A 26,139-nucleotide genomic window follows, 5' to 3' on the forward strand; every position below is an offset into this window, starting at 1 on the left:
CCTCCCCCGACACCCCTCCCCTCTCCCCCCATCTGCTCCATCACGCCCTTCAATAATGTACCAAACAGTTCCACACACTGAAGAAATGCCGCGTCCCTGCAGAAGCCATTACACTTCCTTTGCTATAGTCCCACGCCTCTGCTCACTTCAAGGAGTGCCATTATTCTCCACGCCATAGCCAGCATTCGAGTGTTTTTAAAAGGCCAAGCGCAGGGCTGACGATTCATTTCTCGTACTGCACGGGCTGTGTTTGCACTACGGGGCCCGTGGCGTGCAGAAGGTATCAGTCCTGCGGAGAAATCCATCAGAGGCTCGTGCTCAGGAATGAGCAAGGAGGAGCCTTTAATCATTTTCTGTGGGAAATGTTGGTTGCTAGGTTACAGGTCAGTCTTGAGAAATTGCTAAGGCGAAAGCCGGAGATGGCGCGGAATATGTAATATTAAAACAGTCTCTGGGTAATTCCGATAGAACTGTATCATTTCTTCCGTTCGTTGTGACAAGAGCAAGTGGTTTGCTTAATGGGGCTGTTTAGATGAAAAAGTGATACACTCCTTACTTATTTACCACAGAATTTTTTTTTTTAGAAATGAAATACCGTATGTAATATCCTGTAGTCCTATTATGCAATAATGCATAAAGCTATGCCAGGTCAGGACATTTTGAGAAATATTTTGATATTCTCATTTGTCAGTTGTGTGTGTGTGTGTGTGTGTGTGTGTGTGTGTGTGTGTACTGTTCTTCTTCTCTGTCAGTTTTAGCACACTCTTCGACCCACACTGATGACGTTCCAGCTGGTGACACCCGCTAGCAGAAATGCAGATCTCTGTGTTCACTGTGTCACAAGACACGGCACACAAACGCTTCAGTAATGGAACAAGACGCTGGATTGACTTGGCTGCATAGATGCTCATGTCCTCACACTTCACCAGTGTGACAGCTGTCGATGTGCCTTCAGGAGCTCTTTCTCCCTACATGACAGCTCATCCAGGACTCAAATCTTAAATGCAATCTGACTTCACCTGAGCCAGGATTCGACATAAGAACCCGGTGATACCATTTTGGTATTCCACGTCTCCACCAACTGTTACCAACTGTTAGTCAGCATGGGAGTCGACCTTTGCTGTTTGTCCCCACCGGGTCAGGGGTCGTCCCTTTCCAAGAGCCCATCACGTGGCCTCGTTCATATTTAAGCACTGCACAATGTTCGGTTTTGACTTCCTAAATTTCAAGGTCATTTAAATTCGGTTTCATCAACGAAGGTTTGTGATCTTGTGTTCATTGCCTTGTTGAGGGGTGGTTGTATATAAGAAATTCCCCTTGCATATATTAATGCATTGAAACTAAGTCATAAAAAATAAGATGCAGTGGGACACAGGCAATACATTCTTGATGTTGTGTGATGTGGCCTGAACTCAACTACTGTATTTCTAAGCAAACGATTTCTTTTTTCCCTTTATAAGTGTCATAGCACAAAGATCATCAGATGTGACGTGACGTGACGTGAAGAGCACTTCAAGCGCTCTATCTTCAAGATCGTCAAGAAGACACTGTCAGTCTGAAAATGGGTCATAGTCTATTTACGAATACAATCACATCTGACCTCTGCACTTTTTAACAGCACCGCTGGAGCAGCCTATAGCAAATCGATGCATCTCAAATGTAAACCCAATCGCTACCGTAGAATCGGTACAATTTTTAAGGTACACAATAGATATCGTGTTTAGAAAAATAAGGATGGTTTATTTGATACTACCACAACAAGCGTAATATTCATTTCTCTGGTGAGTCACTGGAGCACAGTCTACAGCCAGATATGAAGAACAGTAGTCATGTTTTTTCAACAACATTCACCCAGGTCTCATCCTACAAACACATTTGAAATGTCACACGTGCGTCACTGTATTCACTTAGAATGGTCCAATACTGGGTTAGTGGGTCATCTAGAACTCTCAGATCTCTAAAATAAAACCACAGTAATACAAATGCCAACCAGAACAGACTTGTCCATTTACTGCGGCTAAAACAGCATATTTACAATCATCTATGCAAAAGGAACTTGCCATTAATTGAAGGACAGACTGATACGTGCTGGCCAACACCAACTAAAGGAATGAACAAAACCAAACAAACAAAAAAGATATGCTTTTAATTATTTGTGCTTTTTAACCCACGAAACCACTTCATTGTTGAAATGGAACATTTTCATTGAGGCACCAATAGGAGTGCTAACATCAGTTTTAATTGAAGAGCTTCTAAAGCTATACCTAGAACTGGAAGTACAAACAGTATGTGTATTTATATATTTATAAAGTTATACAGTTCTGTCCCACGTCCACGCTATCCAGCAACACATGTCCTCATCTCCTGTGTCTCTGCTGTTAGTCTTTGTGGTTTTCCATGTGAAGGCCTGCTGGACCTCCGCATGTGTTCAGTATGGAGAAACCTCAAGTCCATCTTTTACCCTCAAACACACACACACACACACACACACACACAACTACAACACGTATGTGCACAGAGCATGTTTGAGCTGGCGTTGCGGTCAGTGACCGTGGAACAGGTCGGACCTGAGCCAGCTGTCCAACCCGGGCGGGTCTTGTCCTGCCAGGGCTGGTGGCGGCGGGCCGCTGAGGTCAAGGGTTAAACAGTTACTTCGGTCTTGCTGCCTGTGCGGTAGTGGTGGTGGTGCGATGCCTGCGCTGCAGCCGGTGCGTAGTGCAGCTGCTCCACCGTCTGCGTGCGGCGCGAGGCGAACGCCTGCCTCTTGGAGGCTGTCTGGTTCATGGTCAAGGTGCTGTGGGCGGGCGGGGCGGGCCCGGCTCCGCCCCCGGCTCCGCCTCCTCCGCCACCGTTTGAGGCACTGGGATGCGAGTGCATTTTTGTCATCTTGTAGCGGTCCATGAGCGGCGTGGTGGGCACGAACACGTCCGTGTGCGATATGGCCCTGGACATGGAGTGGTCGCCACGAAAACTGGCCCGCTTGCCGCCCGGCGCCTTGTCGGGCGAGAGCAGCGGGTCCTGCGAGCACAGGCGCTCGTGCGAGTAGAGGCGCTCCTGCGAGTACAGGCGCTCGTGGGAGTGCACGCGCTCCTGCGAACAGTGGCGCTCGTGCGAACGCACTCGCTCCTGCGAGACCAGCCGCTCGTGCGAGCGCAAACGCTCGGCCGAGAGCAGCTGTTCGTCGGACAGGATGCGGCCGCCGTACGGGGAGGGGGCGTAGGGCGACGTGATGTAGTCGTGCATGTAGCCGCGCTCGGGCGACAGCACGCGGTCCTGTGACATGGCCCGCTGGACCCGGCGGGGCCTCTGGCGAGGCGGCGCCCCCTGCTGCTGCTGCGGTGGCGGGGGAGGCTGGGCCTGTTGGCTGCTTGGAGACTCCTGGTTCATCTGGTTCATCTTTATCATGTGCAGGGGGAGCGTGCCCCGTGCCGCCAGGTCTGGGAGGTGCCTCTTCCTGCTGTAGTAGTCGTCCACATCCTTGTCCGCTGTGGAAGAGAAAAGACGCGCTGGTCAAAGCATCACGTTACTGATCAAAGCACCATGTAATCTCCACTGTGTTCACATGTTCATGTAAAGTGCCCATATCCTATATTTTTCTTATATTGTACCTTTATGTCCACTTACAATGTTTGTGTGGTCATTCCAAATATGATTCTATTGGGTTGGGCCATGATTCTGTTGTTTTGGGGCATGATTCTATTGGGTTGTACATGCCAGTTTATTATTTTTCCAAATTTCTATATAAATGTATACATGAATTTGTAGTGCAATTGTAACCCCGTGTGGTCATGTCACTGGACACATTTTGCAATTTTGCAGTATGTTTATAATTAGTAGAGCATTTTTCAGCCACAGTACAGATATTTGATGGACAGTTGGTTAATTATAAGTTAAGAGTCCAATTTTTAACATATAAATATTGAACTGCATTATGGTCTTTTAGCTGTTTTCTGTGTTGAGTCAAACAAAATTAATGATAGTTCAAACATTTCATTATGTGCACAAGCACACACACACACACACACACACACACACACACACACACACACACACACACACACACACACACACACACACAAATTCAAGAGCACTGATTACTGTATCTGTAACAGAATGATTACAGATGGAAATAATTAAATTATGCTCTGTCTCCTCAGAGACAGAATGAATGCAGAGTAGGGTTGCCAATGACCTTGAGCTCATTGTTACACTTGACAGATCTCTCTGCACAAATTCCATTATATTTGACAGATCTCTGCACATGCTCACTGTTACATTTGACAGATCTCTGCACACACTCACGGTTACATTTGACAGATCTCTCAGCACATACTCATTTAGTCTTTACAGATCTCGCTGCACACACTCATTGTTACTCTTGACAGATCTCTCTGCACACACTCATTGTTACTCTTGACAGATCTCTCTGCACACACTGTTACATTTGACAGATCTCTCTGCACACACTCATTTACTCTTGACAGATCTCTCTGCACACACAAACTGTTACATTTGACAGATCTCTGCATACACTCATTGTTACTCTTGACTGATCTCTCTGCCCACACTCATTGTTACACTTGACAGATCTCTCTGAACACACTCATTTAGTCTTGACAGATCTTTCCACACAATTACAGTGCACCACTTTGAGGAAGAATAAAACTACATTCAAGTAAATTAAAACCTCAAATCAAATAAATGGAAGGAAAACAACTATGTTGTGTGTAATAGACCCAAGCTACATGGTAAAGGATACCACATTAGGGACTCCTAGGAGAATGTAGTTTCACATATTCAGCCGGGTAGTTTCTCAGAAGCACACAAAGGCAAGTGGCGCACTAAATAAAAATGCAGAATTCTATCAATTGTTTTTTTGATATCTTAAGAGTAGGTAATTTGTTTATGGTTATTATATATGCCATAAATATTATACATGTCTAATTATAGAAGCATTTTACTTAAATACAGCAGTACACACTGGTGAAACTTTTACAACACATTGCATTAGACTACTCAGTAGGGAATGTGTTTTACGCTCCAAGACACATGTGTCTCTTTGATAATGAAAAAATCAGAGTGCTTTGAAACCATAAAGAAAGAGCACGTATTTCCTCCTGCTGGCTGCAAGTTACAAACACATACAGCTAACAAACTTGTCTCTTCACTACACCAAAGAATTTGCTTTAGAAGCACATCTGGAAATTTTAGCCTAGTGACACCCGAGGACATTTTTCCGGAGGGTCTGGTGGCAGATATTATTCAGCGTTCGTGATTGTATTCTACTTTGCATAATGGAGGTGAACTGCTAAAGGGAAGGTCTGTCGATTTCTCATAGTTCGCAGGAATTCAGTGCCAGACTGTTAGAGGCTGCTCCATACGCAATTACACAAGCCTTTAGACATATTTACTCTTCACTTAAAGGATATAATGAGTTCAGACCATATGTGCCAAACATCATCCCTCAACTAAATCAATAGAGCAATGAAGCCCATAGAAGCTATACCTGCTCATAAAACATTTATAATGTCCTAAATGCCTATAATCTTTACTTTAGACAGTTTTAAAATCACAAAAAATCACAAAATGATACAGTTGTTCATGTTCATGTGATAGGTTAAAGCATGCATATACCGTATATGTAATATACCATAGGTATGTCAGATTCTCATTACAAGTTGGATTTATTCATAATATCATACAAAATCTATTTAGAGTCTAAGAGTCGTTAATTCACAGCATAGAACTGTTTAGGAAACAATACACCAAATTCACATGCTCTTCAAACTCAGTCCTACAGAGTTTGGTCCCAAACCTTATATAAGACAGATGATTTTCTGAAAGCCTTGATGAGCTGAATCTGACTTGTTAGACGGCCACAGGGGCCAGCCTCATGACAGTAGGCGTCTGATCTGAACAAGAGTGACTGTGTGCCCCTGAGTCTTCAAGTACAAACTATTAGGTGCTATCAGGGCTGAACGTACAACATAGGATTGAGCTCGATTCTAGAAATTCACAGAGAACCATTTACTTCAAGCCGCTAAGAAGTGTATCAGTCCGCTTTAACTGGGAGATGAATTTCGGGACCGGAGTGAAGGAGTTGAGCAGTAACCTTCCCCAGACCTTGGTCAAGAAAAGCCGGGGAGAACTGAGAGTGCTGTGCGAGGAGGCCGCTCTTACTCAGTCTTTTGAGTGAAGAGTACTTGTTGAGGTCGGACTTCATTGCGGACTCGTAGGAAGGCGGCAGGTGGGAGAGGCTCTGGAAGGAGCGTGAGAAGGACAGGTCGTACGGCTCCGTCTGCGACGTCAGGATGCTGTTCACGCGCGTGTTCTCTGGGGGGGTGACAAGACAGCGCAGCAGAAGGCACATCAAAAGAAAAGACGCGTGGGGGGCAAAGTGCAAGTCTCCGACTTTCAGGCGGCTTCGCCCATCGCCCACAGTCCGAGCATGAGGCGCCCCCCGGGGGCCGGCTGGGGTCCAGCAGTGCAGGGGAGGCAGGGGAGGGGGAGGGGGGGGTGAATGCACCGGGACCGGCCGGTCTGGGCCAAGGCCTCGGCTCGGTCATGACCCCCCAGCCAACTGTGCAGCATCTCCAGTGCCCCCAACCACCATTCTACCCACACCACCCGTGAGCAGCAGGTGCTGATTCTGTGAGCCACAGAGGAGGAGGGTGGGCCATCATGGCAGCCTAGGGCTGGGCGCGGCCGTGCAGGGATCAGGTGGCAGCCACAGCCGCTGAGGGGGGGGTAGGAAGGGGAGTGAAACAAACGCAGGACGGCAGGGAGCCGGGAAGGGTGCAGCCAGTGAGAACAGTGTTTACACAACTGCGCTCACACCATCGTACACTGCGTTCGGCACACACAGTGGATTCCGCTGCTTTTGATCCCAGCTATGGCTGGTGAAACTGCATAGCAAGGGATTTATCTTTTTAGAAATGGGGCGGGTGGGCAGATAGTGCCGGGGCCGCTGTTTGGAGAGAGAGAGAGAGAGAGAGAGAGAGAGAGAGAGAGAGACAGACAGACAGAGAGAGAGAGACAGAGAGAGACAGAGAGAGGGCAAGTGGCATCTCGAGTGTGTTTCTGCTGTAGAGACTTACCACGCCTTAGAGATCTGTGAGCTAGCAGATACAAGCAAAAACAATAAATAAATAAACAAATAAACAAAAACAACACCAACAAAACATGCATTTCAGTAAGAACACTGTGCTAAAGAAAGCATACACTTGCTAAAGAAAACATACACTACAGCCAAAATGTAAAACAGCTGTGATGCTTTTGCAATGCCTCTTTCAGGATTAAATACAGTTTTTAACACGGTATTCAACATAGTTATTAACATCCTCTAATTGAATCAAAACGACTCAGCAACACAAATGTCAGATATAAATGTCAGTGCAGCAAAGTAAGGCGTGGAACTGCAGCAATACTGAGAGAAAGTTCCACTGCCATAAACAAAATTAGCCTCGCTGAGAAAGAGCAATAACAGTCTTTGTCATATAACAGGCAATCTGCTGAAAAATCTTTGGAACTTGTTAGGGATTGCCATCCGTCTTCTCGAGCCCCCTCCCCTCACCACCGGGTCGAACTGACGCGGCTCACCAAAGGCGGCGATTTAATCCCTTCACTAACAAGATGAGCAGTGAGAACATTTCTAGACTGCGCGTTTTACGGACGCTAGTCGAGAGCGTCGCGCTGAGCGCGCACACCTCGCGCGTCTTGCGAGCTCTCGCTTCATGTTTTTGATCAGTGTGTGTTCATTAGCTGCGACGGAGTGCAAATACGCGTCGGCTCAGTTTTGCAGTGGCCGTCGCCGCACGACTCGACTTGTTCGTGTTCTTGAGCGGATTCTTCAAAAGCGTGTTGTGCGCGTCACCGCGGCAGGTGAACTTGAAGCGAGCTGCGTGGTGACCGTGTTACGCCCCTTAAAATACCATCACGCGGAAAGTAATGTGGTTACAAACGGCAAACTTTGGCTCTATTTGAGCAGAGACACATTAGACTTAATCATCTTCTTGGATCTCACAGTGAGCCTGTAATAAATATTGGTCCAGTTGGTTACCCCACTCTCTATAGATGTTGCCAAGTCTCTCCTCTTTTAAAACTCTTAAATCTTGACAAAGCCATCAGTTTGGGGAGGCAAGACCTTTCTAACACCATCAACTGTAGCCTTATAAGCCATGATGCACTTAGGAGATCATTACTCCCTTGGCTTGACACGGGTCAGTGTCTGTTATGGGACACAACTCTGCTAGATTCGACATTTTAACTGGTGTACCACAACAATGCCATATATGCATTTGCATTAGAAGGTGTGACTTGAAAGCATTTGAATTCTGAGCAGCTCTCTGGTCAGCGTGACAGGTGACGACTTAATAAAGTCTCTGAGAACAGAGGAGGGCAGGGCTCAACAGCAGTGCGGGTGATTCTGTCGTGGCGCGGTTCTTACCAGTTTTAGGTGTTCGTGTGGGGCTACTGAGTCCCAGATGGTTATAGTTGTGCTGGTGGGGGCCTGCAGAAGAAGCAATGATAGGGCTGACTCGCCAGGGAAACGAAAAGGTACAAAACACCATCATGATCCAAAATGGTCTCCACAGCGTGAGACGCTCAGACAGGAAGCATGGTCAGTTAGGGAAAGACAAAACGCCCATCGTAATAGCAAGAATGGTCCAACACACATACATTTGCATGAATTAAAGAGCAGACAGCAGTGGTGATGAAGATCAGTGGTGATGAAGATCAGTGGTGATGAAGATGTGAGTGTTCCCGTTAATCACGTACTGCAGCAGCCAGCACAGATTTACATTCTACTTGACAGAGGTGGGAAGTGAAGTTGGAAAACAGAATTAATGCTCTTTCATACGCATCAAAAAATGATTATTTGTTGCATCCCAATAAATTTGGGAGAATATGCATTATTCATATGCAATCAGAAAGCATGGTGCTGTTTTTCGAGCTTAAGACACATCACTGATCATGCTTGGAGCTGGAGCATGGGTTGACATTTATTGTTCTGTGTTTGGATGACCTCTAATACCTAGCCAAATTTACTCTACCATCTATCAATGTGCCGGTGTGTGTGTGTGTGTGTGTGTCAAACAGTCAGCAGCAGACTGTTGCCTGATGTGGGAGTGTTCGGGTTACAGTACTGCAGTGGGTGACTTTTACTGAGGCACAGGGAGGCGGGGCCAGTGTGGTGCGTTGAGTCCACTGTGTGGTGAGCCGTGATGAATGGCAGCTATTCTGAGCTGGCAACGACGACCCCGTAAAGAGCCTATGATGAATGACTGCATTCTGGCGTGGACCCTGCGCCACACTCTTGGGGGTGTTTGCTGTTATGCCTGTTTAAAAATGTATCTGAGTGCCTAGTTTAACTGTGATTTACATCTGTCATGCAGTCGAACATTTGTAAGCATTCAGAGAGCACAACAGAGTTTGTTTGCTTGTCTCTGTCTCTCTCCATTTCTGTAGGTAATGCAGTTCAGATTTCCCCCAAAAAGGTCATTTTTATTGACATTCAAGACCACACATTTAAAAAGTATATAACTCAAGTCAATACTCGTGGTAATAGAGGTCATTCTCCTGAGAGATCACCAACTGTAGCTGAAGTATGGCTGAAGTATGGCTGAAGTAGGGCTGAAGTCCACATTGCCAAACTACTGCAGCAGTCACTCTGGTTTCACATTGGCTCTGTAATGAAATCTGCCCGCGTCTGGGTGATGGAGGGAAGTTAAGAGCAATTTAAAGGGCCGGTGCAGTGCCCGGGTAAATGCCGCATGGGGCCGGTCGCGTGCTCTTGGGCTGGAGGTGGGCGAAGAGCCACAGCTCGCAACTTCGCTCCAAGGCCTAATTAATAAGCAGCACGGTCCAGTTCAGTGGTCTCACTTTAATCCGGGGACCAATTAACTGCTTTTGAGGGGTGAGGAGCTCCAGGCCTGCCAGCTGCAGTGGCAGGTCCCCCCGGGCCGGTCACATCACCACACCACCCCCCCTTTGGATGAAACCGGCCTCTGGGGGGCGCACTAGAGAGAGAGCTGTAGCTTGGTGGAGCGGTCGACGAGGGTTAACAGCAAACTGCCGTCACTTCTGGAGCGGCTTCGGGCTGTATGGCGTTCACCTTTCCCATGAACCCCTAAGAGGTGCTGCGGGTGTGCTGTCAGCGGCTAGTAGGCGCTTGTCCCTCCCACCATTCACGCCCACATCTGCCTTCAAGGCCGTGTCAATAACAAGTGGAAATACGCAACTCGGGGTGGCAGTCGGGCACCGGAACTGCTGATTCTAGATGACTGTGGTCTGATGCTTTTTTTTTTTTTGTGGCCAAGTGGCGGAGGCGCTCCCGGCCTGGTGATCGCCGGAGCCCCTCGCACTGCTGCGTGCTCCACTGCGCTGTGAATCACATCCTGCCCACGCTGTTGATGGGTTTGGCCTTTCAAAACAAAAACAGTATATGGGAGTAGCGCTCGCTGATCCCAGCGCCTACAGCGAATGAATCCTCACACCGCACACATTCCTGTTTCACACCTAATATATCCTGACAACACCACCCCTGCCAGTACGCATAATAATATCCAGATGGTACACGAATGATTCAGTAGTCTGACATTTGTGTTGCATATTCATGAGGGGAAAACTGCATGGACATCATAAATGAGTGACATGTGTTGTATTTGTATGTTCCTGCTGAAAAAGAAATATTGAACTATTGCAATATTCTCCAAAATAAATCATCTTCTCAGTATAAGAGCTACTTGCTTGAAGAGTACTTGTCTGAGAGCTTGTTCCAAAATCCAACTAATGGTATGAGTCCAATATTTTTACACAGATGCACAACAAAATGTAATGAAAATAAAAACAAACATCCATGATTCACACTGAGTGACCACATAACACATTAAAGGTCACTCATTTATACAGAACCACTCCAGTGGTGGAACAGTAGATGCTTTGACTTGTATCAAATAAAATATTCTTTGAAAAATCCAAGTGAAAGTGAATACACACGTGTGAAGATGTTTGTGAGAACAGCTGTGCAGCCTTCAGCACTGCACCCCCACCCACCCCCACCCGCCACCCCGGGCCGGGCGCACAGTGTTTGCAGCCTCCAAGCACAAACCGCCTCTCTGACAACCACACCACGTCAAAAAAAATCTAAAGTCAGGAGTCAGAGCTCTCCTAGTGCCTGTCTAATAAAAATCAACACTGACTCAAAGTGACAGTCACTTCTCCTAGTGTGGTGTGATTAAACATGAAATTTCAAAACCCAAAAAAAGTAAAAAATATAAATAAATCCTATTTGTTCAAAAATGAGAACGAAACAGGCAAGTCGTCTGGATTCGCTTTGAACTTCAGACTGGATCCACCGTGTACCTCGAGCTGGATCCACCTTGTACCTCAGGGTACAAGGCCTGGGGGACTAGACATAAGCAATCCAGCATCACCAGCAGACCAGTCTGCGAGATGGCACAGTCCTTTTACAAGCTTGCCCTTTGCTGTACGGTAATGTCCTCCCTACTCTCGCCCCAATAACCACTGTGTGAACTAAACACACGCCCTTGCCATTTAATTACCGGAGGAGCGTGTGATGTGCGGGCTGGGCCGCGGGGTCCGCCCCGCTGGACTTGTCACCGGGCCTGAGTGCAGTCACTCTGCCCTTCTCCTCTGGCTCTGATGGACAGAGAGTCTGAAGAGCCACTGGGGAACGGCATTTAGCCACTGACAAAGAGCATTAACATTTAATTACGAAATGTTAAATGCCATAATGGTCCCACGTGCACGTGGTTTTGGCCTAAAACTCACCACAGTTCCATGTAGAACTCCCCCAGCAAAAAGAAAGAAAGAAAGAAAGAAAGAAAGAAAGAAAGAAAGAAAGAAAGAAAGAAGAAATATTAGCTTCCAGTACTATGGAATGGAGCACTGCCTTGGTGAGGGCTCTTAGACTCTACTATAATGTTCAGTGAATATAAACCCTATAGGTTTTCTAGCACTTCTCTGTATTTCTTTGAAGACATGCTAACCCCAAGGCAATAGAGGCGAAAGAGCTTGACGTGTAAGTAATAGCCTAGCCTTGCAAAGTGCTTTATCCTGCACTGACCTGGGCACTCTTCAAGTGAATGTGTGACCCATCTCAAGACATCAGGACAACTGCATTCCTCTGGCTTATTTAGCAATGTCATTGGTATGAAAATAATAATAATAATAAAAGAGTAATAATTACATAAAAAAAATAAATAAATAATATCATGGACATTAATCCACATCCTAGCTCACTGACTTTGTACTAGTGCATAGGGAGACATTTTTAATGGAAAACATAAACTGTGCACCAAAGCTCAGGGCGCTCGCATCATGCATTTGCTTGTTTGCATTAATTTCCTCGGGCTCTGCCCAAACGTGTTGTAGAACATCAGTAACGGCGTTGTGAAACGTCCCATGCTGAGCAGCTTTCCAGAAGCGTAAACCAAACAGACGGAACGTTGGTGGATGGGCCCGTCGTCTTGCCGTAACGCTGAAAACAGTCGTTCCACATTGCAGGGGGCTCCCGGGCTGCGGGATGTTCCCTTGGTGAGGAGCACCGTCGATTTGCTAACAAGGATAAGCACAGATTTATCTGATGTCTTCTTTCATTTACAAGAAGTAACATCATCAATAAAGCTGTCCTTATCCCTGCCTCAGCCTGTGCACTCTCTTCCGTCAGGGGGGTGGGGGGGGGAGCGCAGGTAGGGAACAGGAAATGATCCGAACTTGCAGCGAGAGAGGCTACGTTGGCAGGGGGGGTCTGGGCGGGATGGCATTACGTTGGCAGGGAATATTTTTTTGATGGAAGAAATAAAGAGGATGGGTAACACGGTATACACAAGTAGCCCACCATCTGCGCAGGCCGACATGGTGGGACGTGGGGTTGCACTGGACTGGACATAGCCACTACAAACACAGACACGGGGCTGGTAGCAGCGGGCCGGGGTGTGGGGAAGGGTGGGCGGGGCAGGAGGGGTGGGCGGAGCAAGAGGGGGTGGGTGGGGTGTAACACTCGAGTACACAAAATTGCCGTTCCTACCATGGTGGCTCTGAGACCGCATCGGCCACTGCCTCTCCCCTAGAAGACACAACCAAGCAAAGGTAGGCAGTGAGTAGGCGATTCACGCCATCATACCCAACACAAACACACGCTGTGGAGAAAGCACTCTTTCGTAATACTCGGCCTCTCCCGAAGAGGGTACTCCGTTTGTCACCTCTGTTCTTTTTCTGAGAGAGACTAGTTGAAATTCACAGGATGAATCAATATATTTTTTTTACTTTGTACAGCAAACAGTAGCTTTGGGCTAAATGAAACACAGCAGAACAAATCATCAGGACGTTTAATAAGAAGAAGTGTAGACACGTTGAAAGAATGCATCTAATTTCAAATTAAAGGTCCTCTATGTGCTGCTTGAAGGCATTAATGACCATACTGAATCATTCTTTTTACTGCATTAGCTAAGTGTCATGGGATGTGCATTTGTCACAGAGTCTCTTGTATTGTCTCTCAAATGGTACATTGAAACAAACAGACTGATAGAGACATATTTCAGAGTAAATCACAAATATGTTTTCATCCAATCAGATTAACTCCTGGGAGGTAGGCCCATGAATTCCTTCACCCACTTTTTACTTTTGGTTTCTTTAAAAAGATAAAAACATATGTCCATTTTGGAGGATAAGTTGCTCATTTTTGGTCAGACAGGGTAGAGTTCAGAGGAAAAGGAAGTCAGAGGACTTTCACACCTGTCTCTTACCCTTCAGTTCAAATCCTCCACCTACAACAAATTTCCAGTGGCAATAATTGTTCAAAAAGCAAAAAGGTGTGGACACCATAGTACATTCTGGACAAACATTATTGAGTGTTTGATTATACAGACACACCATTCTGGGCTTATTTTGGATGTATAGTGGATATGAAATGGACATAAAGAGTCACTTGGCAGGATATTTTCCTCATCTTGCCAACTGAATGACGAACAAGGTCTCAGTCATCGCTTGTACCAAGTTTGTTTTCTCTCTTCCTCAAGCATGTGTGAAATATTTCCATTCACTCACTGTACAGTGTTTGGTCTCTGTGTGTAGTGTCTGTGACTGTCTTTCCCTGAGCATCAGGCAAAGTGGCCGTTAACCGAGCGAGATGTCTGCAGTCTGCGCCTGAACTGTGACAGGATAACTGTTAACTTCAGGTTTCACTTGGCGAGACTCATCCGACCTGAGGAGGCAGTGAAATCTGATTTCACGAGTGACACCGTAATTTACCCCCATTTATCCAGGCGTGTCCCATTTAGCCATATTCCACTGAATGTGTCACTTTATTATGGTAGGTCTGACGTTATCGAAGATGGCTGACTAAGAACGTGGCAAATGGCAATGTCTCTCCTGAGATGGTTCATGGTCTTCAGATGTCAGGCACAGCACAGCTGAACTCTGCCACCTGTCGTAATTAAAGAGTTAGGTGGTGGAACGGGAGAAGGGAGGAGAGAGAGAGAGAGAGAGAGAGAGAGGTCTCTAAAGCCGGGGAGAGGGGAGGGTCTTTACTAAGTCATGAGAGAGAGAGAGAGAGAGAGAAAGAGAGAGAGAGAGAGACAAAGAAGGATAGCAAGAGTAGGGGGTGGGAGACAGAAGGAGAGAGAGACAGAAGAGAGAGAGAGGAGAGAAGGGGGAAAGATGAAAGGATGCTGTGAAGTTGCAAACACTAACGTGCTATTACCACAGGCTAGCAGAGGTGCACCTCTTTGATCCATCACTATCGATTAAACATCAGCTTGGCATGGCCACCCGCCCCACCCCACCCCCCACCGAGGTGAGGGCAGCTCCAAGTTTTGCACAAGATTCAGCCGACGGGTAAACGGAGTCACGATGCTCCCTTCCTAAACCTGTGTTCTATGAAAGGCTAGCCTTAGACATTACACCAACGGTCGTCTAAGCTCGATAGCATAAACCGATGTTGACCACGTTTCGAGTTCCCGTTCAAATCAGACTTCCTCCAACATCAAAGAGAGGGAAAAGCCGGTATCAGAGGGACCCAGACCCTGTTGGGAAGGACAGCGAAGAAGTGAATCCACTCCTACGCAGCCGTGAGGGAGAGCACCCGAGTGGGCGGCCTCTTCAGCCACCAGGGCAATTAATGGCTGATTGGATCTGGATACTCCCATCGAACAAGCGCTGCAGGGGAAGTCTCCACTGGTCAGGCCACCGGGACACCACAAAGACGTGCGACGCTGCCCTCCCCCAGGAGCACTCCAAGCGCATGACTTCTCCCTTAATGGTAGTCCGTGTTTGCCGAGATTTTCATTTAGATTGAGGCCCAGAGTAAGCAGCCTTACAAGGGCTCTCCTCCCGCTGGCTGTCTTTCACACAACCGGCCTTTTGCAGGGCGCTGCTACATTTTCGTGAAATCGATAAGCCAGAGTATAAACCTGGAAGGGACTTAATACCACGCGACTGCAGGGTTAATGCAGACACAGGGGAGGCGGCAGAGAGGACATGAGAATCACAACGGCACACTGGGACTCCGTTAAGGGGCCGGGGGGGGATTTTCTCTTCTCCAGCTTCAGCCAGCCCCAGAGTTGATCTGGGCCCATGAGAACAGTGACATCTGGCCCTCCCTGAGGGTTGGGCCACCCTGCCGACATTGAGAAACCCCAGCAGTACGATCTCGAGTTTGCCATGACGGAGCTCGGGTGTCCAGGCACAGTATCCGGCTCTTCCCCTCAAGGTCAAGTCGGGTGAAGCGGCTCTGCTGGAGCACCCTGCTCGGGTCTGACAGTGTCTCATCTCTATTCCAGGCACTGGAGGAAATTAGGCGCCAGTGAAAGGAACCTACCCTGTCCTCGGTTCGATGAAGTTCGATGGTAACGGGCTTCGCACCGGGTGCCTGCATCACTGCAGGAAGGCCCGCCACACTGCCAGAAGAGTGTGGGGTCTGGTTTTTACTTTTTTTTTTTTTTTTTTTTTACAAATCATCACAGCAGCATGGCTTGCCACTCACTCCAGGCCATACCCAAGTCACGCAGCTGAGAGGACAGCGTAGTCACGCGAGTCTGTCATCTCCTGCCTCGCCGAGTCACTCACGACAGACCGCAGGCCCTCGGGCCAGGCAGGGCCAGGCGAGGCCAGGCGAGGCAGAGGGTGGAGATGCAGGCAGCCGTGCCACAGTCAGCTGGGGGAAAATAAATAAATAACTGAGCCCACTGCCTGTTCCTTACAAGCCTCTTTTGTCGCCGATGTTGCTGTCTTAACTATCGAGAAATCAACGCTTGCCACGATAGGCGCCCGGGCGCGGTAATAACTCACTTTAATGAAATATCCTGAGCAGTGGCGGAAAGGAAAGGGAGACCCTTTTGTTCTGAAGTGCTGAGGCTCACTGCCATTAGCATATGAACAAATCAACTGGCATGAGAGGCTTGGACTGGCACTACCTATAGTGAGAAGAGGGAGAGGAAAGGAGAGAAAGAGAGTGAGGGGAGAGAGGGAGAGAGACGGAGAGAGAGAGTGGGAGAGAGAGAGAGGGAGTGGGAGGGAGAGAGAGGGAGGGAGAGAGCTGTGGTGTGTACGGCTGGTGTGATGTCCCGCTGAGAGTGATAGGCTACTAACTGCCCGCGCCGTCGTAATACAACGGCATAATCACAAGAAAAGAGGCCATGTGAAACGGAGGAGGGTGATGCTCGTAAATGTCACCCTACACACACACACACACACACACACACTCACACACAGGTAACTATGGCATCACAGGGGCCGTGGAAAAGTGAGAGATGCACAAACAACTGGTTGGCATCGTTCCTTGACAGCAGATGTAGCCAGCGCTCTGACAAGGTTTAGCAAATTCAAATGGACTCTTAAGCATGGATGACTCGCTGCGATGAGACAGAAGCACAGCCTGCGTCCTGATCCATCTTCTTCACTTACTCTTAACTCACATCATTTAATTGCATGTGCGCCAGTAAAAAAAAAAAAAAAAAAGCATGCTTGTATAATTAAGTCATATCTCTCTGGTGCTCATATGAAAACGTACCTTCATAACTTGGTGACAAATACACAATTGGCAAGAAGCTAAGCAAGGCGCCCAGTGAGAGTAGAACTGTTGGATGTGCTTTGGATTTAAAGGGTCGTGCTTCTAAATCAGCCCACTCCAGCATACTTGATATATGCCTGAACATCAAATAACCTCAAGAGACCTGAGTGTGGGGTGTGATGCCACCAGTCATCTGCGCGGAATAATAAACTTGCAAGACTGTGCACTGGAGAGAGCGGGGTGGGAAATGTAAGGAGAAAGAAGAACTTGGGGGGAGAGGGAGAAAGAGAAGGAGTGAGAGAGGGAGAGAAAGACAGAGAAAGAGAGGGAGAGAGAGATTATTAATGGGAGACTGCAGGTCTGATTATGGTGCTACACATAGATCTGCACGATCAAAGTGACGAATGGCATTTTGATGCGGGGGCCTGAACCACGTCGCTAGCCCACAAGCTCATTATTGAGCTCTGTCGGAGTAGGAGGAAGGAGAAATCAACGGCAGAGGATTTGGGGAAACCAAATGTGATCCTCCATATGTCCTTTGAGCTGTGGGCTGGTGCCACTGTTACACATTTCCCAGGTACCAAACAGCCTCTCAGTGCAATTTATGACCCCAAAGCCTTAATAGTTTATCTTACAGATAGAGACATACACATAAAACATGAACAGGCTTATTTGACAATATCATCAAAACGCATTTCAAACCATAACCTTTGAGAATGCTTTTAAAGGGTTCAGTCAGTTAATGGCGTGTGGGAATGATCAAATTAATCCCCATTTTTCACCAGACAGGCAGATGCTTCTATGCAGATGAGATGTGCTCCAGCATGTTATGCAAAATTATTTTCAGCCCAGTGCAGTAACAAGTGTCTTATTTATTTATTCACTTGTTTATTTCGCTGTTTTCTGTGCTCCTGTTGCACCCACTAATTAAATCCAGGAGGAATTGGAATTCTTGTAATTGCGATCCGTCATTACACGTGATGCCAGTGGAGATGGAGCAACACGGAATGGCACCGCCGAGCAGACCCTACGGCACGCAGACCGCTTCCTCGCGCCTGGACCAGACCCAGGGACAATCACACGGGACTTCCGGCTGGCTACAGACACACACGCGAGCGCCCTAATTTATGTCCTGCGTGCACTGCAACTATGAATATGCAAGAACGTCTTTCAACAAAAGAAGGGAGCATCAAATCAAATTGTGACATACTTATTGAGCGATGCAATTTTCCAATCTCTGATGGCCTTTCCTCCAACAAAAGGAGTCAGACAAAAGAGCTGGTTAAATATTTCGTTTTCTTTACACACTGTTGCTGTTTTGCTTCCAACCTTTTGTGATTTGGGGAAACTGTCCAAGAAAAAGGTTCAACTATCATCCCGAACCACAATTGTCCATTTGTTATTACTGTGTCCTTGCATCAAGCCAAGGCATCTGTCACCTCTGATGAAAGCAACTGCTTTTCTATTTCCTGCTATTTTGAGGTGAGGTAGCTCCTTGGCCTCGAACCCTTCTTAAGTGTCACTGCATTGTACGTAAAACTACAGGTAACGGCAAAAGGCTGTGAACAGCTGCAGAATCAAGCACCCGGTCACACTCTCAAGAACCCCTTCCCTTTGCACACACATGCCATAAATCGTGTGGAGCACCCAGTAAGTGCCGAGGTTAATGAATCAAGCACCCCCATCCTACCCAGCCGAAGTCTGCAAATAACATCAGCTCCCATGCTCTCAGAGGCCGTGACAGACCATCCGAACGTCACAGAGGTCATGACAGCCCTCCCGAACGTCACAGAGGTTGTGATAGCCCTTCCAAACATCACAGAGGTTGTGACAGCCCTCCTGAACGTCACAGAGGCCGTGATAGCCCTTCCAAACGTCACAGAGGTCATGACAGCCCTCCCGAATGTCACAGAAGTCATGATTCCAAAAGCAACAGGGAATCAAGGAGAGTTAAGACGAAATTGTCGATAATGCCAATAATGAATAATGATAATGAAATTTAGATAATGACCAACAAATAGGACAGCCAAGCCATGACAACGGAACAGTGGAGAAACTGAAAACTGCATCAAATGGAAAGATTTATATATATATAAATCATGAAACAGTGATAATAAAGTGATCATTTAGTGTCCCCAAAAACAACCACAAAAAGTAATCCATCGATAAGATGGGCAAATTGTGTGTTTATACAAAGAGGGTGTGAAATCTGTGTTTATTATTGGGCAACATTTAGGTCTGTCCTGCTGCGAGCCATTTTCCTCTGAAACGGCAGAGCATTACTCATAGTCAAGGGACTTCTGATTCTCCATTTAGATAATGCACTGCTGGTTTCTGCTGGTTTCTTGCAGAGGAAACACAGCTCCGTGCATTGCATTCAGCCTGTGTGTTCAGTCCCGAGAAGAAAGCCATTTTGTTCTAGTTATGTTAACAAGCCGAGTCACCCAGTCGAAACCAGCAGGGTACCTGTAGAACTGAGAAACTCGAAGCTTCCTTTGGAGTAAAAAAACATTTTTGCAGCCACAGCAATTGGGCTAAAAGAAGCATAAACTGAAAGCCACACACTGCACAAGACGATATATTGCACATTACAATCACACTTCACAGGCACCTACCCACTTACAGAGGCAACAGATATTAGTTGAGACGCACTGTGAGTTTTAATGTAACATGCACAAACTGGAGAATGTAATCCTCAGTGTAACTCAAAACCTGCTGCTTGGTATTGACCCAAGTTGCGATCGCAATGCACTGATGGCTGTTATCTTTTTCGTGTCTGGTAATGGAGAGGTACTGTGTCAATCAATACCTGTGCCGGAAACATCCACAAGAGCACCATGGAAACTAACACTACGCAAACAGCTGACCACAATCACAAATAGGTCAGTGTAGGCATAGCAAATGGCCAATTAGTGTGGTTGGATAGAGAGAGGAGAGCTTTCATCTTCCCAGACAGCATCCCTGCATTCATAGTTAAAAGGAGCCTGGTGGTCTAGGTGTGTTTAGGAGCAAGAGAAAGCACATTAAACATGGCTGTGCAACAAAAAAGAGGATTTTCCCTTCTCTCAGTTGGGTGAAGGGGTTGCATTTCTAGATGATGTGGTAATCATGTTGATGAAAATTTTGAATTCAATTATTATAGGGGGTTAAAAAGTCAAGAACATGAATGAAAATCAATCAACGTGATCTCCAAGATGACGAAGGTCATTTGTTTTTAAAGTCATTGGGAGGGGCAGAAAGCCAAACTCCACCATCCCAGCATGCCACAGCGTCTGCTTTGGTACTTTTTCATAAGAACTGTTGGGAGGACAACCAAGACCGAATGGCCAGGAACTTAATGGACTGGAGACAGAACCAAGGAGGAGGGAAAGAGGAGGAGAGGAGGACAAGAGACTCTCAAGATCAGGAGTGTCGGAGAAAGAACCCCTGCAGGCAACATCTAAATAATATCTTTCACCTTGCCCAGGGCCCACAGAAAGTGTATGTGCTTATCCACGTCCACCCCAACCACATGTGAAAACCATTATGCATTCCACACTACTGAAAGAGCAAAGAAACTGAACTCTGTTCTTGAATGGTCAGCACCCAGAACTTTGTGATGTAGGCAGCATCCTATAGGCAAGCCTGCATTTCAAGGCACTGCAAACTACTACAGAAGCCTTTTGTGTCTCTTTACTAAACCCCCTCAGTCTTGGGAAGAGAAAGAAAAAAAATGGACAAATCCATTTTTCTTGTGAGCTCCCAGGAATCAGAACTCTTTTGAAAGATTCAAAAACATCTTCCCATGCCTGCGATTTACTGGCATCATTAAGGCATAGAGACATTTCCAAAGGGATTTAATTCCTTAAAATTCTGTTCATCTGATAGGGTTGAGCATTTGGAAGAAAGAAAATGGCAGTCCCTGAAAGCAAAGTTAAATTTATGGTGCTCATTCCATGAATAGGAGGCCTTATACTCTTGCATAATTGCACAAAGGCATTTTCCACTATGTTATGTATACCTGCTGACCCACTGGATGGGTAGGTTTGATATTAGCTCTGCTGGCAAACAAAGACCCACTGTTGTCACATCATTCCAGTCATTCCAAAAAAAGTGTGAATTCCCTCAAAATACAGGATAGATCACACTGATGGCTGGTGATTTGCCGAGATGATGCATTTCTTTCTTGATTGCCTTGTGGGCTGCATTCAAAGGGCCTGGTCATTGCTCCAACAACTTCTGATATGTCTGAGCAACAGCGATAAGAACATGTGAGTACAGACAACAGTTCCACCATCAATAGCTGATTATAAATGACTCCCTATCAATGCTTTCAACTATAATGTGCAAACTTTCATCTGATAAAGCACAAGCCGTGTGTGCATGCGCTCAAAGTATTGTTTGGAAATGACAAAGTGTTTGAAATAGTCATGTTTATAGGGAACTCATGAAACTCTGATGCATCCATATATCTCAAAAGACAATGAGAGAAAACGAAGATATATTTAGCCATTAGAACTCCCTTTAGAAAGGCACCACTGCATCAAGAGAGGAGCCCATTTGCAATATGAAAGATGTTCATTATGAAGACCTGACGGTCATTATCGCAAAGCTCCAGACTTTATTTGGAGTTCAATGGGCATTACCATGTTGTAATATTTCTTTTTCTAATGTTGTTCTAATGTCCAAGTCACACTCCATCATCTACTAAATCATCAGTGTACAAAAGAAAGCTGACAGTATCAAACTTCAAGAGTCACACTTGAAGGCTGCCCTTTTGAAACAGACTAGGATAGTTTTTCCTGGTTCAGTTAAATTTCATGGCCAAATTCCTTTAAAACTAATTACAGGACATTAGTTATGCCCTATTAAATTGCTGTATTAACATCCCAGAACAATCTGTTATATAAGAACATTATTTCCACTAATGTTTATTAACAAAATAAGATCACCTTAAATGGTATAACAGGACTATTTATGCATTCTAACAAAATGACATAAAATACAATTTAAAGTGTGTGTGTGTGTGTGTATGTGTGTGTGTGTGTGTGTGTGTGTGTGTGTGTGTGTGTGTGTGTGTGTGTGTGTGTGTGTGTGTGTGTGTGTGTGTGTGTGTGTGTGTGTGTGTGAAGGGCTCCCAAGCACCTTGAAAAATTCTAAAAATATGTTAAGAAATGTTATACAAAGAAACAACACTACGTGATCTTTTATCACTCTGGAAGGTAAACAGTGCTGCACTTTGTGTTATACTGACCACCAACAAGTTGAAGAATCTGTCAGCCATGTTGCATTCACATAACATTGCAGTTCTGACCAGGTACTACCATCCAAGCTGGAACTGCAAGTTCGACAGAGATCATTTTGTTGCTGGAGTTTCTCAGCTGTGACACCTCCTCACACTCCTCCGCTCGGACCACAAACGTAGCCGGGAAGGAGGGGAGGGGAAAGGACAACAACACCGGACATGCACCGAGTTCAAACCCATCCACCTGTCACGTCACTTCCACCCGTGTCACAGTCCCATACAAGCCGCATTGCGGCACCGGTGGGGACGCCTGTCCTGCAGAAGCAAGCCTGAGAGATCTCCTTCTGGGCTTTGGAGCACCAGCGCCCTCTGAATTCGTTAATAGTCCCAGAGTGTTTAATCTAGGTGATATGTGGGATGAAAGGAAGGCTATAGACTTCACAGGTGCTTATGATTTTTTTAATGCAGGGAAGAAGGTACTGAGAGAGAGAGACAGCTGTATGGCAGGTTATGTCTCATAAAGCCACGAGTAACAGCAGTCTCAAAGCTCACACATCCAAGTTACCAAGTCACACCTGAGTGACACAGTGCAGTGATTAGTGCTGTAGACCTGATGGACAAGCTATACTTTATACTCTATTTATACTGTGTGATAAATCAGGGTGCTCTATAATATCACTAATATCTATGCAGGAGAAGTTAGTGGATATACGAGTTTTGGGATCAGCAGCCCATGCCAGAAGTGCTAATATCACTGATGAGCTTCAGGATGCAAATGGACATAGCGAACAGGACACTGTATCCTGAGCTATTATCTACAGCTCCACCAGCGTCTCCACCCCCATCTGATGCATGAATGCTTTCTCTATTTACCGCAGTTTAATTAAATATTTTCATGCTTGCCTAGATTGCTGAATCTCTTGCGAGAATTGGGCAGGGCTGCGGATTTCTCTCGCACAGCTGACAAAGCCGTCACCGCGCGCCATGCAGGATTCTTTACACGCCGAGTCGCTCGTCAGAAGGTTAATACAATTCTAATTACATCCGACCATAATTGCGTTTGTAGCGTCCTGTCTTGAGCGGCTGGGTTTGAAGCGCGCGCCGCGTTCAGCACCCGCGTTCTTTCGGCTCTAGCAGCTCGAGCCCGTTCCGAGCTGACATCCGATACGAAATACAGTTGACACGGGTGTAAAATGAACATTATGCAGATTAACATCTTCTACTCACATTATATTACAGTGCTGAATGGAATAAAGTTAAATTACTCTGCGTATCCGTGTTATTACATTCTACCATACCATAAAGGAAAAGTAGTTGGACAACTTTGGGATTTGTGCGCTTAGCAAGTCGCTACAGCTGAGAACGCCTCATATTCCGCTGTTGGTGGAATGGTTGTGGTATCCGTTACTGGTTACAAAGTTGTTTAAACGCGTCAGACGATATATTAATAGAGCAGAGACAGCCGACAACATTCTCGCAGGAAATAAATCGATACGGTGCTTTTGAGATGCGTCGCGTCGGGGAGGCGTTCAGAAAAGCCGGCTCACAGAACCCAGACCCATATTGTCATGATGAAGGAGCGGAGCCGCAACGCTCTAAATAATCTAAATGCAAAATCGCTGCGCCGCAGTGGCTATGACAGTGATAGATAATAAAATTATTCTCAATGTGCTGACAAGAACACACTCTGTGTTAGGACTGTTACACAAAAGAAACCTTTGCTATTGTGAATCAGTAGCCAGAATATACACATGCTAGTATGTGTGCAAAAAGCAGAGCGCAAACAAAACAGTCGCTGCCAAAGAAAGTGAAAGTGGAGTCGTGGCAGAGCGGATCTGTCTTCCTCTCCGTGTGTCTGTGCTGAACGTGGCCTGGGGGGTCACTGCAGTCGGCAGATGAGCTCAGCACTCAGGGCAACCAACCTCCCTGTCATGCAGAGAGCCAGAGTCAGCCTCCATTTTATAGGGGGAAAAAGACCAGTTCAAAAAAGATCAGAAGACAAGGAATGCACAAGGTGTTGAGTTAACGAATCGTCTATATGGCCATATTCACGAAACATACTCATTTACAAAGAAACACCCAAAGAACACAGAAATATATTTCTCTCCTACACAAATTATTTTCAGTTGCTTGCTGGGCAAACTAACCCCCCCCCCCCCCCCCCCCCACCCACAGGCCCAGGCCACCAGGCGACACCAGGATTTGCATTCGAGCGTTTCTCTCCTTCCACCATATTGTGCCAGACAGCAGGGTCTCTCTCCCAGAAGCCTCTGGTCTCCTCCTCCTCCTCCTCTTCTATTACCAATCCATCCAAAGCTTTCCAGTGCCACCTGTCTTCTCAGAGATGGTTTTGGGGATCTTTTATGTTAACCTATACCTGTCAGCTTTGTAACTCCACATTTCCTGTGAGAAGCGTACACACCTTCTCTGTGGTCTAAAACACTTCAAAGCCAACTCTGCCTTTTCTGCCTTATAGGCTTATATCTGGTTATTTTCCTCGCATTATTTTTAAAAGAGCAAGACTGCATGCAGCATTTGCAGAGAGAGACGATACATCCTGGTGTTATGATCGTCTACAACTCCTGCCACAAGTATTCGTGTTAGTGCCACATCACGCGGGCACATGTCTGAACTCTTCTCCAGCTTCTACTCTGCTTGTTGTCTTCACTCTACACAATTTAGGGCTGCTGTGATTCGGGTTTTTGTTTGATTGTTTGGGCTTTTTGAGTTCAAGTCAATAGCATGTGTTCTGCACAATACTCCTGAAAAAAAGCCTCCATCCATTAACCGCCATACTGCACTGGCTCCCAGCAGGAGTCTAATCAGCAGACTCACTGTATCTACATCTCTCCAAACAACCTTCCTCAATATACACACTACCTAATGGGAGCACCAGCATTTGTTACTATTGAAAAGGGCCATCAATTATGCAACGAGCGTATTCAATCAATGCAACGCAGGACAGCGAGCACCTGTAGCCGCCAAGGGCGTTTGACGACAAGGCAGAGCCAGTGCAACAGCCCAAGACCCATTAAAGCACTGAAAATGTATTTAAAGGGATCCTTAGCATGTTACCTGTACTGCACGACTAATCTGCAACTTGCCAGACTTAAAAAACCCCAAAACAAAACAAACAAAAAAAAACAGGCTGTGATTTTTTTTTCTTTTTTCTTCCTCTTGCCAAGAGTAAATGACGTCCTTCCCGAGCCTTTCACGGATTTTGAGCTCGTTCAAAATGGGCCTCTGTGAAAAAAAAAAGGCAATTATCCAAAGCCTGCTTCAGCTGGGCAGAGCACGAGCTTCAGTGGCCCCAAATCCTGTGCTCACCCTGGGCTGCCCAGCCACCCATGCATGCATGCGGGTGAACAGAACACGCCAGGCCTCCGTATCCCACCTATCCTGAGACTTAACGCTGCAGCCGTTTAATCCCTTAACGGTCACAGCTGGAGGACGTTAAACTGATTAGGGCCGCACCTGCGCATACGGTGCGGCTCTTTGTGCTGAGGGCACATCTGCAGACGTTATAGCAATGGCAGGGTGCAACGTTAGTGTTCAAGACACACCGTTGACTCTGGTTCCACAACCAATTGCGAATGGCACCATGGCCTGGTAAATTTAAATAAACAGAAATGCCCTTTATAATCCCTGCCCATCCCCCACCGTGAACCCTGCCTCCACTTCTAATCTCCAGCAAATGGTTCTGTGGATGAATCATACCTGAAGCTGTTAAATTCCAATTTGCGTGGCATTACTTACATTAAAAAAAGCCAAGGCTGACTCTGGGCATGGTGTGTCGGGAATGACAAGTCTGGTTTCTATCTGAGGCAGAATAGCACATTTCGCACACAACAAAGGGCAATCATTCCATTTGTGCAGCCTTACA

General features: G+C 46.4%; 1 protein-coding gene across 7 annotated transcripts in view; it reads right to left on the minus strand.

The window, feature by feature from the left end:
• Window positions 1-1,738: 1,738 nt before the first annotated feature.
• The window catches only part of LOC143510597 (shisa family member 6), a 40,219-nt gene continuing 15,818 nt past the window's right edge, over window positions 1,739-26,139 (minus strand). Inside the window, exons 5-9 of one of the 7 annotated variants that reach the window (XM_077000129.1) lie at window positions 13,052-13,090; window positions 8,447-8,509; window positions 7,098-7,118; window positions 6,181-6,333; window positions 1,739-3,485 (exon numbers count right to left, since the gene is read on the minus strand). In XM_077000129.1, the coding sequence (XP_076856244.1) occupies window positions 2,641-3,485; window positions 6,181-6,333; window positions 7,098-7,118; window positions 8,447-8,509; window positions 13,052-13,090 (1,121 nt within the window). In that variant the 3' untranslated portion in view covers window positions 1,739-2,640. The remainder of the gene's footprint in view (window positions 3,486-6,180; window positions 6,334-7,097; window positions 7,119-8,446; window positions 8,510-13,051; window positions 13,091-26,139) is intronic. The other 6 variants (XM_077000132.1, XM_077000130.1, XM_077000134.1 and 3 more) reach the window with 6 other exon arrangements.

The sequence above is a fragment of the Brachyhypopomus gauderio genome, chromosome 3, assembly GCF_052324685.1.
Source record: "Brachyhypopomus gauderio isolate BG-103 chromosome 3, BGAUD_0.2, whole genome shotgun sequence".
NCBI lineage: Eukaryota > Metazoa > Chordata > Actinopteri > Gymnotiformes > Hypopomidae > Brachyhypopomus > Brachyhypopomus gauderio.